Source organism: Eptesicus fuscus, chromosome 6 (assembly GCF_027574615.1).
Source record: "Eptesicus fuscus isolate TK198812 chromosome 6, DD_ASM_mEF_20220401, whole genome shotgun sequence".
Classification (NCBI taxonomy): Eukaryota; Metazoa; Chordata; class Mammalia; order Chiroptera; family Vespertilionidae; genus Eptesicus; species Eptesicus fuscus.
In genome coordinates, this window is record NC_072478.1 from 5,373,535 (window position 1) to 5,394,099 (window position 20,565).

General features: G+C 39.1%; 1 protein-coding gene across 12 annotated transcripts in view; it reads left to right on the forward strand.

Moving 5' to 3' along the window:
• MAPK9 (mitogen-activated protein kinase 9) overlaps window positions 1–20,565 on the forward strand; it is a 51,256-nt gene that overhangs the window by 11,604 nt on the left and 19,087 nt on the right. For 9 of the 12 annotated variants that reach the window (XR_008556280.1, XR_008556281.1, XM_054717105.1 and 6 more), the window contains exons 2-5: window positions 1,709–1,875; window positions 12,847–12,976; window positions 15,366–15,424; window positions 17,851–17,989. Coding sequence is in view for 10 of the 12 variants with exons in the window: in XM_054717105.1 (XP_054573080.1) it covers window positions 1,754–1,875; window positions 12,847–12,976; window positions 15,366–15,424; window positions 17,851–17,989 (450 nt within the window). In the remaining 2 variants the exon portion in view is untranslated. Of the gene's footprint in view, window positions 1–1,708; window positions 1,876–2,273; window positions 2,515–12,846; window positions 12,977–15,365; window positions 15,425–17,850; window positions 17,990–20,565 lie in introns of those variants that run through there. The other 3 variants (XM_028135418.2, XM_028135419.2, XM_028135422.2) reach the window with 3 other exon arrangements.

A 20,565-nucleotide genomic window follows, 5' to 3' on the forward strand; every position in this document is an offset into this window, starting at 1 on the left:
GGCCCTTACTTCATTGTAACTTGTATTACAGTATAGATAACGGGTACATTCCTCACACTTCTTCCCCAAATGGTGAACTACATGCTGCTTCAAGACTGGTTCCTCCTGGCTGCTGTATCTCCTACATGATTTGTTGTCACTTTCTTGTACAAAGGCACCCCAAAAATGTTGAGTACAATTGTCTAAAAACAAATCAATCTTTAGAAAAGGATATTCTTTCAGATGTTAGTAAAATGGAGAAGCATTGTGAGGAAATCATTAGATGCTGTATTAAGGGTTAGATCAACAAAGTCTATTGAATGACTGTTGTCCCAGGGGCCAGACCCTCCCTCCCCTCCTGTCCTGAGTGTGGGATGCCAAGATGAGTACGACAGACCTGTCCCCGCCTAGGCATCGGGCACCCTCCTCACAGCAGCATGTACACGTAACACAGTGTAACTGGGGCTGGTCGCCCTGCGTGGTGTCATGAGCAGTGTGATGGTTCATGTCATGCGGTGCTGGCCTCCCCGAGGCACACCTTGGCGGGGTACCTGGCTGTCAGTCGCAATGGCTGGTGGTACTGACAGCTGTGCCTCAGCCACTGCCTGAAAACAGTAGAAAACATGAAGCAATGGTCAGTTGGAGAAACTATTCATTTGACTTAAATTTTTTGTTTAGGCTTGTTAGTAATCAGTACATTTCCATGTTTAATGGAAATCCTAGACATCATTGTGTTGAAATACAAGTCATCACTCCAAAAAACTCAGTGCATAGACATTAAGTATTAGATGATAGAACAAACAGGCAGGAATTTGCTGGCGGTGTAGACTAAAATTTAAATTCTGTGTTTTTAAACAGTATAAAATGTTTATACCTCCATGATTTAAAAGTTGATTTATTTTCTTTTAAAGACAGACTTAAATATCTTGCTGACCTTCAGTAAACATGGTCAGGCAGGAGCCAGGGAACCATGTGACGAAGTGTGGCTGCCTGACAGTTTTCTGTGCGCCTGTTTTCCGTATCGTTATGTGGGCTCCTGCGGTGGGCATCTCAGCCTCGGCCCAAAGCCTGGGGAGGCTGCTCCAAGGCTGCCAGCTTATTCTCAGACCTCAGGAAAGAACATCATGGCTTCCATGTTATTGATTGCCCATTAGTGATGGGTGCAGGGACACAGGCTGGCTCCAGGACCACTCTCACCAGGCAGGAGCACACCCGCGTCTCCAGCCTCTACCAGCCCGCTCTTTAACTCCCCCCTTTCCTCACTTTGACATAGGACTTGCTTTCTGATTCATCACTTTAACCTGAATTTGTGGACTTGAAAGAAGACTGGTCCATTTGTTTCTCTGCAGGAATTGTGGGCGTGATGATCTGAAACAGTGTGTTCTCTCTGGCCGAGACAGCTTTCTGTAAGCTGGTCCCACAGGCAGCAAACTAATGAGAATCATGTAGTGACATAATCCATTCATGGCTAGAAAAAAATGCGCAATTTCTTTTCTCCAAAGGAGGTTATTTTCTACTCCAGTCATGTAAAATGTGGTCATGCAGGTCTCAAATTGTCTTCCTTTCATAATAGTCTCGTACCATTTCATATTTCACGTGTTGCTCAAGTTTAGAACTTGGTCAAACTGAGTTTATGAACGTACAGCCACATTGTCTTGTATACGAATCAACTTGAAACACTATGTATGTAATTTCATTAAGAATGCATATTCATTGTGTGTTTTTTAAGGACTCTGACGACTACAGCCTTTGGAATATTACGTGACACTACACCATGAGTGACAGTAAATGTGATAGTCAGTTTTACAGTGTGCAAGTGGCAGATTCGACTTTCACTGTCCTAAAGCGTTACCAGCAGTTGAAACCGATTGGCTCGGGAGCCCAAGGAATTGTTTGGTAAGTACAGTCTATTTCAATAGTATGGATTGAGTTGTTTTTGTAATAAAAATGAAATAAAACTAAGTCATCAGGTTTTAGAAATGCTGATGATGAAAATAGTATTTTCTTTGCTATAGGTTTATGAGCTAAATTGAATCCCCCTCTTGCTCTATTTATATGTAGTCAGATTGTAGGATACAAACCCAAATTCTTAGAATGCTGCATAAGTTAAACAGGTAGCAGGTTTTCTCTCTTTCTTTTTTTTTTTTTTCTTTTCCATTGCCCCTGTCATTATGATATTAGAGTAATAGGCATGACAGTGAGTTGTAATAGAAATTTGGAGTTTTATTCATTTCTTCATCCTGGCCACCCTTCCCCCTCCCCTTTTATTCCCATTCACTCCTATTCATTTCTAGGCGCCGTCATTGCAGTGCTTTGCCCTTCATTGGCAGGATGAGGCCAGTCAGTGTCATTACCATCTCATGGATTAACCAGGAGGGGATGCTGTGTGAGGGGTTGGGCTGGCCATCTCTTCCTTGGTGTCTCACTTCAACTGTGCGTCCGGCCCAGGACGTCAGAACCGTTGGTCTGACCCTGAACCTTAGTCTCTTTCATGGTAAGACAGTCAGCTGCCGCGACATCACTGGCCAGCTCAAGGTAAAGTTTTTCACATGTTTTCTAGATTACCATTATCAGCCCTTCCCAAACTTTTTATCCCTTAGTTTTCTGGGCTAAACTTTTTTTTTCTTTATTTTGGGCAGTAAAAACAAAATTGTCTTTGCATCTAAAAGAAACTGTGATGAAGCTAAGCACCCAGTGTTTATAGCTGGTATCAGGGGGTTCAGGATGAAAGAACTCTTGGATATTGTGGTAGGGGAGTTTGTTCTCCTTAGAGGTTTTGGGTTCAGAGAATCTTCACCAGCGTTTGTAACTAATTCTCTATTGTAGAGACATGATCAAGGAAATCAGTTCTTTTCTTTGGACTGGGTGGCTGGAGGCCCTGCAAGCTAAGAGGAGATGGCAGGCAGTTCAGAGCTTCCTGGTCAAACTGATGTGGGAAAAGAGGCGGTTTGGAAGGAATGCCCAACTTGTATCTAAAATAGTGGTGATACCACACTATACTGGGACTTAAATCCAGTGGGTCAAGAGAAGTTATAAAGTCAATGGATGGTTCCTATTGGGATACTTTGATGTTAATACAAAGTTCTAGACGATAAAACCTTATTTTCTTTTGAATACGTTTTTATTGATTTTTAGAGAGAGAGGAAGGAAGAGGGATAGAGATAGAAACATCGATTGGCTGTCTCCTGCATGCCTCCTATTGAGTATCAAGCCCACAGCCTGGGCATGTGCCCTGACCAGGAATGGAATGATGACTTCTTGGTTTATGGGTCAAAGCTCAACCACTGAGCCACCCCGGCCAGGCAATAAAGCATTCTTTTGTTATAAAATCCATCTCTTATTTGGAATTGGACCGTAATTTGATACAGGTAATTCTGCAAGACTGATATCAAGGACATTTAATGTGATACCTACATTAAGAGCTGACTAGAAGTTCATAGTTAATTGTAAAACAGAAGGCTGTATAAAGGGTAGGCAGTTAAAATTAATGATTTCGTTACACATGACTTTAATAACAATAAAATCACATGCTACTTTACAAAATACAATTTTGCAGAGATTGATTTTTATTTTCAGTTTGCATATGCTACTTCTCATTTTTATTTTTTAAAGCATGTTTAATAATGAAATTATATATGTTCATTATGGATATGTATTTCTTATTTAAAAATTCTAGTTTTGAAACAAAAGTTCCTAATATGCCATTATAAACTAAATCTTCTCTAGTAAAAGCAGTGATAGAATTATAAGGTGGGAAGTTAATGAATTTATAAAAAATTTTTTTAAATAAACCCATACATCTATGGCCCAATTTTAAAAAAGGGTCCTGAGATTATTCATTGGGGAAAGAACATCCTCTTCAAGAAATGGTGTTGGGACGACTGAATATCCACATGCAAAAGAATGAAGCTGGTCTCTTACCTCACATTGTGTTAAAGGTAACTCAGAATGGGTCAGTGATGCCCGGCTGGCATGGCTCAGTAGTTGAGTATCAACTTATGAACCAGGAGGATTCCAGTCAGGGCACATGCCCGGGTTGCAGGCTCAATCCCCTAATCCTCGTGTGGGACTTGCAGAAGGCAGCCGATCAATGATTCTCTCTCATCATTGATTTGTGTGTGTGTTTTTTTTTAAAAAACAGATTTTTAAAATTTATTTTAGAGAAGAAGGGGGAGGGAGGGAGGGAGGGAGGGAGAAAGAGAGAGAGAGAGAGAGAGAGAGAGAGAGAGGAGAGAGAGAGAAACATCACTGAGCTACACTGGCCGAATCATCATTGATGTTTCTTTCTCTCTCTCTCCCTTCCTCTCTGAAATAATATATATATGTATATTTTAAAAATGGGTTGGTGACTAAATATAAGAACTAAAACTATAAAGTTCTTAGAAGAAAGCATATGGGGAAAACTTCATGACTTTGAATCCTTAGAAATGACACCAAAAGTATGAGCAATAAAATTAAAAAATTGGCTTTCATCAAATTGTGCATCAAAGGATACTATCAGAAGAGTGAAAAAAAAAAAACCCACACACCTATAGAATGGGAGAATATTTGCAAGTAATATATCTGATAAGAGTCTAGTATCCAGAATACATAAAGAACTTTTACAACTCAACAACAACAAAACTACAATTTCAAAAAAATAGGCAAGGAATTTGAATAGACCTTTCCCCAAAGAAGATATACAAATGGTCAATAAGCACATGAAACGATGCTCAGCATTAGTCACTTGGGAAATGTAAATCAAAACCACAATGAGATACCACCTCACACCCACTGGGATGATCATAATCAAAACCAAAAATGATAAATGTTGACAAGGATGTGAAGAAATTGGAACCCTGTACATTGCTGGTGAGAATGTAAAATGGTGCAGCCACTTATGGAAAACATTTTGAAGTTCTTCAATGGATTAAACATAGGATTACCATATGATACATTAAATACTCCTACATAAATACCCAAAAGAATTAAAAACAGATGTTCAAATGAAGACTTGTACACAAATGTTTATAGCAGCACTATTTGCAATAGTCAAAAGGTGGAACTAGCTCAAATATTCACCAATGAATGAATGGATACAGAAATTATGCAATACACATACATGGAATCCTATATAATAAAAGCATAACATACAAATCGACCAAAAGGAATGACTGGTCGCTATGACATGCACTGACCACCAGGGGGAAGATGCTCAACACAGGAGCTGCCCCTGGTGGTCAGTGCGTTCCCACAAGGGAGCACCACTCAGCCAGTAGCCTGGCTCATGGCTGGCAAGCTCAGCAGCGGTGATGGGAGCCTCTCCTGCCTCTGCTGCAGGTGGGCGGTAAGGAGCAAGGGGTCCTGGACTGCAAGAGAGTGCAGGCCGGGCTGAGGGGCACCCCCCCCTCCAGTGCACAAATCTCGTGCACCGGGCCTCTAGTGTTATTTATAAAGAGGAATGAAGCACTGATGCATGCTACAAATGGGTGATCCTAAGAAACATGCTAAGTGAAAGAAGCCAGACACAAAAGGTAGCATATGAGTCTATTTATGTGAAATATCTAAAGTAGGTAAATCCATAGAGACAGACACAGATTGGTAGTTAACAAGGGCAAGGGGGAAGGAGGAATGGGTAGCAACTGCTTCATGGGCATGGAGTTTTCTTTTGGGGTGATGAACACCTTTTGAAATTACATAGACATGGTGATTGTTCAACATTGTGAATGTACTTTAAAACGCTTAATTTTATGTCTGTGTGAATCTTCGCTCCATAAAAGTTATTTTTAATAAAAGTAAACTGGAAGGTGCCTTAAACTAAGGATATTGGTAATTTTAATGGATACTTAACTCCTAATACTATTGTATTGCATATGTTGTAATTTTCTTGTAGTAGCTTGTTAGATAGACATTGACAGAATCTTAATAGTAATTTCACTTAACTCTTAATATTTTTATTTAAATGATTTTATGACAATTTTATTAGTATTTGTAGGAGCAGTTTTCATCTCATATACAGAAAGGTGGAAAGAAAGAAATATGTAGAGACAAATTTTTATACCATCCTAAGTCTCATCTTTTGGAAATCTCCATGTTCATAGCCTGAGTTTTGATTCTAAGGAAAGGTCAAAAAATAAGTTTTGCTCTTTTCTGCTCAAGAAAGAAGTTATTACTTTGAATTGATTAAGACAGCCCTTCACGAACCCATGCACAGCTAACAGTCATGATCTTTGATGTCAGTAGTTAACTTTGTGACCCAAGCCAGTTACTCATTACCAAATTAAAATGTTTTTGCTTGGTTTATTTTTACTGGATACGTGGAAAAGAGGCTAGTTAGTTAACTTGATTCAGATTATTGATATTTCCTTTTAGAGATGTTTATACAATTATGAAAACTATTCTTGGACTCTTGGGATGTTTCATCTTTTGGTCTTTTGATGAAGTGCCGTCACAGAAGTTGGTCGTAGATGGTTGGAGACCTGGTCTCCATGATTAATTACTTTATCGCTCCCTTTCCCCAAAGCCTGTGCTGGCTGAGGGAGCTGGGCGCCTGCTGCTTGTCTGCCTTCTGGCCTTGAGACTTTGTCGGCCTGCTGAGCTGCAGCAGTGGTGGTGCTGGGACTGGTAGTCCTTGGGTTGAAAGAGAAACCTTTCCCATGATACTTCCCCCCACGTGTCTTCTGAGGATTTTTTCCTGGCTCTGTTTTGCACGGCACCTTGGATATTAGCATTGTGTACTAAGTTTCTAGTAAGAAAAGTATTTTGTACATGGAGCAAGAAGGAGGTCTGTTATTACCTCATCCTGCTATTTGTATAGAGTAAGAAACTCCACTGGTGCCAGCCAAACCCCTTCCTTCCCATCAGTGACATAAGGGCCTGAGTGTCCCTGTCATCAAGCCTTAACTTTCAGATAACCTTTTCTCTTTAGTGATCCCTTCCCTGCAGGGTCCCACTGTGTCTCCTGGGTGGGTTCTCCTCTGAAGCCCGCTGGGTCTGTTTAGATACTGTCCCTGGTCTTTCAGGACTTATGTCATCTATAAAATGTCCCCCAGGTGATCTCAGCTCACACTTGGAATAGAGTTTCCTCTTGGATTGAACCAAATGCTTGATTGTGCGCGCGCGCGCACACACACACACACACACACACACACACACACACTTACACTCCAGAGATGTAAGATAATGTGTGTTTTAAACCAGTAAATTTGTGGTAATCAGTTACAGCAGCAATAGGGAAAGTAATACAGGGGGCATGTGTATTTTTACATTTTTGAGGAATATAGTAGCAATAATAACTTGTTTACAAAACTTGTTAATCATCTATTTAAACCAAAGCTTTATAAAGTCATAGGGACAGTGTTCAAGTAAACCAAAGTACAGATACCAGTACAGGATTGAATGGGAGAGCTGGAATTAGAATAAAGTATTTCAGTCCTAATTTTGAATTGTTTTTATAATTGTCTTTGACTTATTGTTTCTGTTGTTCATTAAAATGTTAGTAAAATTAATTAGGAAATAAGTTTTAAAATGTTTATCATTGTCAAGTATCATAAATATCAGCAAGCCATACAGTAAAATTAAGTAATTCCAAGACTTTGCAGCTCTAGTGGGGAAAATGTATGTACATTCTTTCATATATATTCAGTTTTCCTTTTGCCTTCTAAAATCTCAAGTTGTCCATCCAAAATAATAAAGATTATTTATTTTAGGAAATAATCCTATGAAGTATTGAATATTTTTATATACATTTTTATTGATTTTAGAGAGAGAGGAAGGGAGAAGGATAGAGAAATAGAAACTTCAAAGAGAGAGAAACATCACCGATTGGTTGCCTCCTGCACACCCCCTATCAGGGATCAAGCCCTCAACCTGGCACGTGCCCTGATTGGGGATCAAACCAGCAACCTCTTGATTTTTAGAGAGAGAGGAAGGAAGAGAAACCTCTTGGTTCATGGGTCTATGCTCAACCACTAAGCCACACTGGCTGGGTGTATTGACCTTTTTAAAAAATGTGTTTAATCTTAGATCTAGTAGCATTTAAAACCTTAATATGGAGTGGTTGATAGAGCTCTTTTTGCTTCTTCTATTTCTGTACAAGCAGGAATGTTGCCCTATTATTACCCTGTTTTATATTCTCTATATTAATATAAATAAAAACAATGTCTATAATAAAATTTCTGTGATAAAGAAGATGTGTGGTATAAGGTATAGAAAGGCTGTGATTCAAGAGACTTGAGCTCTAAATCTAACTCTGATCCTCATAGTGGTAGTTTTTGGTGATCTTGGTAAATAATGTGTTTTTGGGGGCCTTAATAGTTTCACCCCTAAAATGAGTGGTTGGGAACTTCTGATTTAAGATAGTGGATTACACACCTAAACAAAGAGAACAAGAGGACAGTAATCGGTGGATGAGAGCCTTTAACAAGTTTCTGAAATATGAAAAGTAATTGGAAACTTGATGCAGATAAAACAGCAGAGGAAGAGACAATAGGTGGGTGGGACATTTGCAACAAGGAAGAGAACCTGTCTGTAGTAGAGCACCAAAGAGACTTTGGGTATAGTGATGACAGATACAGACAATGAAGGTGAAACGGGTGGCTGCAAATAGGGGTGTTAATTAAAGTGCGCCTCTGAAACAGTTGTGTCGGTTGGCTCTCAACATACTCACTCCAGCCCCAGTGTGCAGCATTTGCCCTAGAGAGTGTGTGGGTGAGTGAAGAAGTATTTGGCCAGGATTTGTGGAAGGACAGAAGTCTAAAGAGGGGAGCCAGGATTTGGGGCTGTCTTTCCCTTGAGGGCATTTGAAAATTCGGCCGTGGGCAGCGGAGAGATTGAGTAGTGCTTTGGCCTATCTGTGTGGTGTGGAGACAGGATTGAGTGTAGGGTCCTCTAAAGGGGTGCAGTGAACTTCCTTTGCTTTGAATTGGGCCCAGTAAAGGGCTGCATCCTAGAAATAAGAATGAAGCAGAGAGAAAGAGGCGCTTTCGGATACCGCCACTCAGCTTCTAATCATCTCACTTGTGAACTTGAACTTGAGGTGACCTCCAGCAGAAGTAAATTCTCTCTGGAGGGAGATAGCATCATACTGCATATCAAATTATTTCTTGATGGCAAACAGTTTACTACGTGTGAGCTTCAGCACACAATCAAAGACAGCTAGTCAGACAAGGAGATCAGACAACAGCACAAACAACAAAGAACCAGATCCACGGCGGGTACTGGTAATATTGGACCCAAACTTTAAAATAGCTATGATGTTATGTTCAGGATGGTAAAAGGCAAGATGAAAAAATTTTAGTGGGAAACTGAAAACTTAATAGAAATTCTAGAACTGTAAGATACAGTAATCGAATTATGAAGTTAATGGATAGGCTTAACAGCATATTAGACATAACTGAAGAGAGAATTAGTGGTCTGAAAGATAGGTTAGAAAAAAAATAGAGTAAAGCCTGGAGAGAGAAAAGGGTAGAAAAATACATAAGAGAAGATGTATTAGTTTTCTGTTGTTACATAACAAATTACCACAAACTTGTGGTTTAAAACAACACCCATTTATAATCTCGTAGTTCTATAGACCAGAAATCTGTATGGGCTTGCCCAGGCTCTCTGCTCAGCATCACACAAGCTGAACAGGATGTCGGCTGGCCTGGGCTGTAATCTGCAGGCTCTTGGGGAAGAATCTGCTTTCACGTTATTGGCAGAACGCAGTTTGTTGCAGCTGTACCCCGGAGGCCCCCATTCCCTTGCTGTCAGCCAGGGGCCACTCTGCTCCTAGAGACCCCCTTCTCATGTGACCATCTTAAAGGTAGCAATGTCACATCTAGTCCTTCTCAAGAGTCAAATCTTTCTGACCCCTCTTCTCACCAGCCAGAACAAACTCTGCTTCTAAAGAGCTCTTGGGATTAGATTAGCTCCATTGTAGGACACAGGATCAATATACAGAAAAATAATAATGAAATGCCTAGAAATTGGTAGAATGAACCACTTTGAAAAATAGCTTGGTGTTATCTACTAAAATAAAACATATGCAGTCCCACTGTTAGCTATCTGCTCATCAGAAATGCATGCATAGGGGCCCAGAGCCATGTATGAGAATGTTTATGACTGTGTTTTGTAATTCCTTGCAAACTGAAAACAGCAGCAGTATGTCATATAGTCATGTAAAGGAATATACAGCAATGACACCGAATGAATTATAACTATGCAAAGCAACAGTGGATGAATCTCACAAATATAATGTTGAGTGAAAGAAGTCAGATACAGATGATTTCAAAATCCAGGCAAAAATAAACCATGGGGTGGGGCTCAAAGATGCATGTTGAACTGGTAAAAGCAAGCAGTGATTATCATAAAAGTCGAAGCAGTTAGGGGGACAGGAGGGACAGTGATTAGTAGGAGGTGGGGGGCGCTTTAGGAATGCTGACAAAACATGCTCTTGGTGATAAACCATTGAGTTAAGGACCAAAAAAGGAAGCAAAGGAATGATATCAGACAGGCATAAGTCTGGTCTCCAACAGCATTTAACGTGGAAATCTGGGGAGTTCGAAGAGAAAATGATTTTGGATTTAGAAGACCAGCTATCATGGATAAGGGCAGAGGAAGATTATCTCCCGTAGGCTTTTCCTGAGGAAATGTCTTGAGGATGTTTTCTAAGAAAGAGAACACAACATGTAACACAAGAAACAGTGGAGGCCATTGAGAAGTCCCCGGGTGATAGCTGTGCAGCAGACCTTGAAAGGAACTCCAAGACAATGTCTTCAGAAAGAATGGAATAGATTCCAAACGATAGATAATGTGAGTAATAAGGTAGGAAGTACTGGTTATAGGCTTTAAAAGGTATGTTTTCCTTCTCTTAATAAGGAAAAAACACATGTATTAGAAACGTACAGTAGAAAAGCTAGAAAAGTTCATGGTCTAAGCATAAAACAAATTTAAAAGGACATGATGTTTGAGCAATTGATGGAGTATAAGAAAAGAGATCCATTTGACCTCGATGCTGGAAACAATCTCACTCTTTTATGACCAGCAACAAGTCATGTGCTCTTTAGAAAATGAAACGTAATCCCAGCTCTGCAGTCAGTAATACTTATATGCACAGACTCTGTCTTGATTTTCAACTTTTAGTCACATCCTAAGTAAGAAACACGGAAGACTTAGTTGTAGAAGTCCTAGAGCTGTGTTATCAGGCTTGACCGCGTAAGACAGAAGTTTGGAGGGAAGAGAGCAGAGAGCTGGAGGAAAAAGGACATGAATCTAATAATCTCATTTTACATATGGGGGAGTGAAGAGGGTCCTTTGGAAGTTGATGAAGCAGAAGTTTGGAAATGTTATTTAAAGTCCGTGGGTATTCAAGGGAAAGTTAAAAATAACATGAGAGCAAAAAACTGGGAGGAGTTGAGGTTTCAATAAGTGACTAAGTTCTCAGTTTTTATAATGAGGAGTGAGTAGATAATTTCTAAAGTTGATAAATGAGGAAATAGTAATAAAAGTATGTTCTTTGGAGTTGAAAAGTAACTGCAAAAAGTAAAACCAGGAAGGTAGTCACTCTTAGAGTGGGAACTACGAGTGGGGAAGTATGTGTCTGCTGAGATGCTCAGAATTGGTTTTCTTTGGCTCATTTTGGACAAAAACTGTTGAGGCCAAAAAGATGTGTTTTTCACATTCCTAGACAGAAATATATATAGGTACAAATACATATGTATGTAGTAGTACATTAATTAATGATTCATTTCACAAATGGATTTCTCTTTAACATTTTATAATTTATATAAATGGTGCATTTACATATGAACATGTGAATTTATATATGTGTAAACATGTACACATAATATGAACAGAATTAGAGAAGAAAAAGAATTCCAAAGTGACATGAAATTTCTAACCATTCTTAACCAAATGCTGCCCTCGACAGCCTTCACTTTAAAAGCAGGTTGAGCTAAGTGAGGGTTGTTTGGCAGAAAACGTTATTCACAGGAGTGAGTAAGTGTAAGCCATGTGATAAACTGAAGAGGATGAAGAAACAGAAGCCGTGCTTTAAGTAGTGCCTGGGTTCCAGGTGGTCGTTAGCAGCCATGAGCCCCTGATGGGTAGCCGAAGGATAATAACATGAATGGTACTGTTCGTGCTTGTTTGAAATTAGTTCAAAATGTGCAACCAGGCTACTCAGGTCTTTCTGTCTATTTTCTGGAAGAAAATGAACCATAAATTTTAACTAGGGACTTGGGATGCTGGAAACACAGGCTCTGGAAGATTCTATTCTTACTACCCTACTATGACGTGGTGTTTCTAGTGGAATTTTATACGTAGCGATTGTTTACATTAGGGTTTTGAATCTTGGGGATTTACCCTGAGCTGAGATTTTGGCTTCTGTTTTCTTTTTAGATTCTTTCATCTGGGAAAAACACATTCAATCAAAAATTAGATTTATTCTTCCACGAGCTCAACTATTTCCTCCTCTTAGTTGCTCTAAAATATACTTACATTTTATCCTGTGATAACCAGTGACTTTTCCCCCAACTTACTGGCATATTTAAACTGAAGATTTCATTTCTTGATCTGTGTTACATGCTCTGTGTTAAATTACTTGGTTCTGAATATAATAATCTCAACTAATATAATGAGAAGTCAACATGCCCGGGATGGCTAAACCCCATCCTACCTGCAGCGGCCGTGTCCGCACCTCTGCAGAGGAGTCCATCCATCCTGCACCTCTGCCAGCTCCCCTGGCTCTGCAGGTGCACAAGCACCTCAAGTGGAAACAAGCAGGAAGATTTTTCTCTTTGTTACTCAGTTAAAACGATTGTACTTTGTACATTCTGCATTGCTTATTTTCCAAAATCATTCTAATGGGTTGCTTATTATAGCACTTATTCTATTTCCTAATTTTAGTGCTGCTTTTGATACAGTTCTTGGGATAAATGTTGCAGTCAAGAAACTAAGCCGGCCTTTTCAAAATCAAACTCATGCAAAGAGAGCTTATCGTGAACTCGTGCTCCTGAAATGTGTCAATCATAAAAATGTGAGTTATGTCTCAGTTTCCTCAGTATGTTTGAATGTTGTCAGCGATATGATAATCTTGTGTGTCACACTGAGTTCAGACCTAGGGTAACCTAATGATTAACATAATTATTTAAATGGTTATAGTTTATTGATAAAATTCTTCTCAACATTTGGGAAATTGAAGTCAGCAAGAGGCATCATGGTCCATAGGGACTTAGGTCACTCAGCAGGGACAGGAATGTCCGTTAACCCTGTTTCTATAAGGTGATATCAGTACTGACCTAGCAAATTGAGAAACAGCTAAATATTTATAAAACATCATTCTATAAGTAGCTTTTTACCTTATAATACAGACATTTCCGTTTTAAATAAGTGTTGTTAGATGATGTGACATTTATGATAGCTGTGCTTGGCGTCTCCACAGAAATCAAAGCACTGTACATGTTAAGTAGAAACAGCGTCTCTGGAAAATGCTTATGTTCCATTACTGGTCTCTGAGCATTCTTTTATACCTTACCACATTATAAACCCATCACATGTTCAGTCTGGAAGAGCCTTTGGAGATGCCCCCAGGTGACCTCTTTTTGTTAGGATTGGGAGGTGGTGGTGATTAAGATGACACTCAACTCTATATGGCTCCCTTCGTTTTAACATTTATTCTGGGTCTTTCTGGCATGCACAACTGAGATAGTTTTTCTTCTGAGTCTGTGCTTTGAGTTTGTTTTAAATTTTTTCGATGCATGCTTTATTTTACTTATTTATTTTTAAAAATTATTTTCAGGTTACAAAAAAGTATGGATATTATTTTTTTTAAATTCAAACAATGTAAACAAGAAAGCAAAAATCCTTGATCACCACCCACAGATCACTGTCATTAACATTTTGGTGAGCATCCTCATGCATATGTGAACATACACACACACTTAAACAAGATCAGCTGTGCTATCATGTATCCTGCTTTTTACCCTCATGGAACGTTGCTAGGTCTCATACACATTAGGAACATACGTAGGTATAATCCATTTTAAAAATAGCTGCATAGTACAGATGCACAGTAATTTATTTGACCAATCACCTATTATTGAATACTTAGGTGGTCTCCAGTTTTTCCCTATTATAAACAGTACTGTGGTGAACATCCTTCTACACACATCTTTACACATTGTCCAGCTGAATTTTTTGGCCAAGATTGCTGGGTCAAAGAGTATGCACACTTCTGACTTTAGTACTTGCTGACAAATTGACCTCAAGGAAGACTGTCAGTTTTACGCTTTCACTAAGAGCATCTGAGAATGCCTCTATTTCAAAATTCCCCTGCACTGCATACTATTGATCCTGTGTTTTACTTTACCAGTCTGACAGATGACAAATGAAATGTTATTATTTGTAAGGTTGAATTTCTTTCCATATCTCTATTAGCCATTTATTTTTATTTCTTGAGAATTTGTATTCTATGGCCTTTGTCTTTTTTTCTCTTGAACTGTTTGTCTCTTCCTTATGCATTTACAAAAGATCTTTTGTATGTTAAAGCTATCAACCCTCACTTCTTTTCCACTTGACCTTATTTAGGTTGTTTTTGCCCTACTGATTTTATTTTTGTTGGGTTGATTTTGGTTTTGGTTTAATGGAATCAAACCTCTTAGGTTTCCTGTCATGCTTAGAAAAGGCTTTTCTACACCAGGGTTATATAAATGTTTACCCATATTTTAATGTTTTATGGTTTCATGTTTTAGATTTAAATATTTGTTCCATTCCAAGTTTATCTTGGTATAAATAAGATTGAAGTGTTGATCCAGTTTTATTTTTTCCTTGGTTAGCCAGCCACCCCAATCCTATCTATATACTGAATCATTTCCCTTTCCCTCAGTCATGTGAAATGATTGAGGATGTGTGTTTGATGCTCAGGCAGCCTTAGACTGCAGGACCAAAGCCTACAGTGTGGTCCATTCTAGAATGCTCTTTAAGTAAATACATAATGCTATGAGGCGTTTCATCTTTATCATACCAAAAATGTAAGCAGAGCCTTCATTTTAAAAACTTTTTTAGAAATTTGTACATAGAATTTAAGTTTTCAGAGTTAACATATTGCTTTATTTAGTGTGGTTTTTTCCCCCCATTTCTACTTTTTTATGTTCGAGTTAGAAAGACATTTAATGTTAGAATTCTTTAATAATAAATTAGGAGGAACACACAAAAATGACTTTATGAAAAGTACATCCTATTTTAAAGGTAAGAATCCTAATCATTTAACTTTTTTCAAATACCATGTAATATGTTTTTAGTAAAAGCAACAACAATAATAAATACTGAGCCCTGCTGTGATTTCCCCCCCATTTTTGATATGTTAATGTTAAACTTAATTTTTAGTCATCTGAAATTCTGAGGTTTAAATAATTTTCTCTTTTCAGATAATTAGTCTGTTAAATGTGTTTACACCACAAAAAACTCTAGAAGAATTTCAAGATGTGTAAGTATCATTTTTATTCAATAATGTATTATGCATCAAAGATTGAATATTTAGAAAAGAAAATAACTGTTGTTTTATTTTACTTAGGAAAGTAACTGCTATTTTTTTACTTAGGATGACAATACATTTTTAATAATATCTTAGCCACTTTATTAAGAAAATGGATAATATTCAACTATTTTTTATACCTAGATGGTTATCATCTCTATAACAGATAAGAAATGACTGGAAATAATTCTTCAGAGCAGACAGTGGCCATTAATGCCAGTAATTTGCTTTACTGAAATAGAAAACATTTTCTATAGTCCCTTGAAAGCCAGGATTATAAGGTTCAGGTGTTTACAATTATTATTTGAAATGGTTAAGTCATTGGATATTGTGTATTTCCAAAATCTGAAATAGAATTATCTTACTAACAATGAAATGAAATACTGATTTATCATATTGAGATATAATACCCAACATTGTCCTGAATTTATTGTTGTATTCACTCATTCAACAAATATTGGATGGCTGTCTCTCTCTTGGACTTGGCATACCTTAGTGACCAAAACAAACAAAAACCCCTTTTATTATTTAAGAATTGCTGGTGAGCATCCTCCTTCCTAGAGCTTGCAGGAAAGCCTGGGAAAAGAGATAATCAACATAAGAAATCAGGAAATGATGTCATTCATTAGGACGAGGCAAGTGCTGTGGAAGAAGTGGAGCTGGGTGTGGGGATCTGGAGTGCAGGGTGTTAGGGGGCAGGTTGCAGTTTTAAGTGGGATGTTTGGGGTTGGGGAGAGACCTCCCTGGATTGGTGAAGTTTGAAGAAAGGCTTGAAGGAGGTAAGAAGGTTGGTTAGTCTGCAGATATCGACAGGAAGACTGAATTGAAATGGAAGGAACAGGCAGCACAAAGGAGTGGAAGTGGGAGTATGCATGGTGTGCTCAGAACAGCAAGAGGCCAGTGTGGCTGGAGCTCAAACAGCAGAGGGGAGAGGAAGTCTATTGTAAGGATTTCCTTTTATTCTAAGGCAATTCAGTAAGACTTTCAACAGTGAGCTCACCTGACTTTCATTCTAAAAGAATAATTGGTTTCTGGGTTGAGAATCCACCATAAGATGTGGGGACCCAGAAGACCAGTTGGGAGGTGATTGTACCAGTTCAGGTGAGAGGTCATGGTGCTTCACTTAGACCAGAGGGGAATGATGAGGGGAAGGGGTGAGATTGGGGCTGAAACTGTCTTGAAGGTAGAGCCACGGTGTTTGCTCTTAGAGAAGATGTGTGGTGCGAGAGCTAAGGAGTGGAGGTTGACGCCTGGGATTCTGCCTGATCGCCTGAAGGGTGAAAGTGCTCTCACCTGAGACGAGGAAGGCTGCAGGGAGAGCGTATCAGAGGTAGGGTGAGATCAGGAGCTGATTTTTGGACATGACTTCGAGTTGTCTGTTGGACACCCAAGTGGCACTGTGAAGTGGGCACTCAGGTAAATGAGCCTGGAGAGAGATCTGAGATGAAGGTGAGAATTTGTAGGTGATGGTCTGTAGATGGTATTTAAAACCTGGAGACCAGAGGCCAGAGAAGATCATCAAGACTGTGACAGAGACAGGAAGGCCAAGAAGTGAGCAGTAGCACTCCAAAAGGAAGAAGTTGGGGTGAGGAGAAGGGCACTGTCAGCTGGGATTTAGCAACAGGGAAGTCAGCGGGGCCTTGAGGACAGTGTCCGCAGAGAGATGAGGGCAAAAGCCTGAGCAAAGTGGGATTAGTTAAAAACAGGAGAAGAATTGGAAATGGTGAGTATAGACACCTCTTTGGGGAGTTTTGCTTACAAAGGGGATAAAGATAGGGGCGGTAGATGCTGGGGGAAGTGAGGTGAAGTTATTTTTATTAAAAAATTATTCCCACTTACAGATGACATACAATGTTATATTAGTTTCAGGTGTATAGCATAGAATTAGACATTTATATACCTTATGAGTAATGACCCTGATAAGTCTAGTGCCCACCTGGCACCCTATGTAGTTATTACAATATTATTGACCATATTCCTTTTACATCACTGGGGATCAAGTTTTCTTAAGATGAGAGAAATAACAGCATGACTTCTAGACTGGTAAGAATGATTCCATAGCAAAAAATTTAAGATGTAGGAGAAGTTGGATGTTTGAGATTCTATTTATTATGATATAGAAATTGTTTTATTTTTAACTTGAAAAAACATCATTAGTTGTGTGTGTTTTTTTAAAAATTTTTTTATAAAGTTCCATTATATGTTTGCTTCAAGATACCTTATAAAAAGTTTAGAGAAAAACAAATTATTGTTTTACTTCAGCCAGTACATTGAGTAGGTAGTAAGTTATTACTGTTTCATAAAAATTCTGGTTTAATAGCCACAAAGGAATTTTGGATGCTTTTCATGTGTACATGGCTGGTCTTTTTCCCCCTCAGGTATTTAGTTATGGAATTAATGGATGCTAACTTATGTCAGGTTATTCATATGGAGTTGGACCATGAGAGAATGTCCTATCTTCTTTACCAGATGCTCTGTGGTATTAAACACCTTCACTCAGCCGGTATCATTCATCGAGTAAGTAGTGATGCCATATTCATTTTATTTTAAAAATCATAATAATTTTGTGCCAAAATCCTATGGATACAAAAGAACTTTTTTTTTTTTAATTTGTCAGTGTTGAAAATCCAAATAACTATAGGGTTGTGTTGAGTTTCCAAACATTGTTAAGATCAGAAGACATCTGGGGAACTCCTGGTTGGCCAGGTGCTCAGCTGGATTCCGCAGAAGAATAGGGCAAAGAACTCCTGGATACTATTTATCACCTGTTGTCGATATTTTTGCCATATTTGAAATCCCATTTTTAATGAATCAAGGGATTAGATTTGGAGTGGGAGAAATTAGAGACCAAGTAGAAAATAACATAGTTATTTGTTTGAGAACTCTTTCATGAATTATAACCTAAACATTTGTTTCTTCTATTGTAAAATTCTGCCACTCCAGCATCCTGGCCCTACTGGTGAGAGCTTTTGGAATGGCCTGTGATGGGCCTCTGGACTGGATTAAGACTGGGATTTGAATGACAGTTTCCTGTACTATTGGGAAGATACAGTGTAATACTCGAAGCTAGTTGTATGAGTTTCTATTTTTTTTTTATTTGGACTACTGTATAAACAGGACATCATGATAGAATTTTTTGAAACAACTAAAATGTTGAGTGAGATATGAGGCAGAAATAATGTAATTTTACTGGAATCATTCATAGCATTCTCTGAATTATTACCATACTAATTTTGTTCACAGGCTATTTTTAGGTACTGTGTTTCAACATCAGTAAGTTATTTTCTTGGAACTAAATCTGTATGGAGAGGAAGATAGTGAGACAAGAACAATGCAGCCTATTGATAACAGAGAAAAATAGATTTCCAGTGGTGTAGCAGATCCATCAGGTGCCAGGAAAGGTTGATTCCATCACAGCTGCTGAATGAAGGTCTCCATGGCAACAGAGCCCACCAACCAACAGAGGGCTCAGCCCTTGCCCCTATCTTTTTTTTTTTTAAATATATATTTTATTGATTTTTTACAGAGAGGAAGTGAGAGGGAGAGAAAGTTAGAAACATTGATGAGAGAGAAACATCAATCAGCTGCCTCTTGCACACCCCCTACTGGGGATGTGCCCGCAACCAAGGTACATGCCCTTGACCGGGATCGAACCTGGGACCCTTGAGTCCACAGGCCGACGCTCTATCCATTGAGCCAAACCGGTTAGGGCCCTTGCCCCTATCATGAACCTCAGGTCTGCAGCCTGAGGCCAGGAGGCGGGGGCATCCCTGGCCTGACCTGCTGGCTGATGAGCACTTGGCTCCAGACCAGTGAGCTGTTACAGCCTTTGCTGCCACCAAGTGTTCAGTTAAAATAATACAAATTCTGTTGACAAATTTGCTTTAAACATAGTAATTTTTTAAAAATTAAAAATGAAGATTTCCCAACATACCGTTCTATTTCTCTTTCTAAAATTTTCACAGACTTTTATATAAACTAAGGCACTTTTAATGTCTCCTAAGTACATCAAATATTAAATTCACGCTTTAGTAAGTGCCAGATTCAGGGAAGCCTTATTAACTGTGTAAAGGGAAATGGCTTACCTTGTTTGTCCCTCCCCTCCTGAGCCTGGAGGTTCATAGGAAAGCATGACTCTCCCTGGGACCTGGTAAGAGCGGCGCCAACACAGTGGGAATCTGTTTGTGAACCCTTCCTGCCCTTTGCCTGTGTACGGTGTCATGCACACAGATACACACTTGCAGTTTTGCTCGTTAAGATAGTTTTATGTTATGCATAAAATGTTAATTATTTAAAATAAAACACCTATAATCCCACCACTTTTTACTTTATAAAATTCAAAAAATGAAAAGAAATGAGAGTCCCCCAGCCCTCCACTGCCACCTGGAGGTGGCCGGTGAGCACCTGGGGTGTTTCCTGCCTCACTTTACACGGACACAGACTCTGCTTAGCTGATTCCGGCATGTCTGTTTGTTCTCATGTCCTTTTTAACTTACATTTTTCAAAAACAAGATCCTCTCGTACATAATTGTCCTGCAACTCGCTGAATGAGCTGGTTGATTTGTTTTTTATTTTAATCAGGGATCAAATAGTTCTACAAATATTTATTTACAAAGCAGAGTCCCCAACTCCTCCCTCTTATTTCTCTCTCCCCAGAAGCAAACTCTTTCAGTTCTTTTAGTGTTCATTTCCATTTCTTGAAATATATGATTAGATCTCTGTTCGATGACCTTTTTTGATTTGGGGCTTAAGGTACTGACTTAGCTCTTTCACCATCCACAACCCTCACCTGTCCTGTTCTGCCACCTCCCAGTATTTACAGTGTAACTGGGTTTGGCTCAGTGTCCATATTGTGTTTTACGTTACTGTGACCTTGTCAGTGCTTTTCACGAGCTGGGCCTCTCACTCATGCCCTCCCCGGGCCTCACACCAGTGGGTCTGAAGCCCATGTCTGGAGAGTTTGTTTCTGTTTATCTAGATAACGAGCCAGTGGGGTGAGGAAGGAGCAGAAGCCTCTCTCTGGGAAGTCTCCTTTTCCCTTCCCAGTGTCTCGCTTCCTGCGTCACCCTGACCTCCCGGTACCTGTTGCTCGT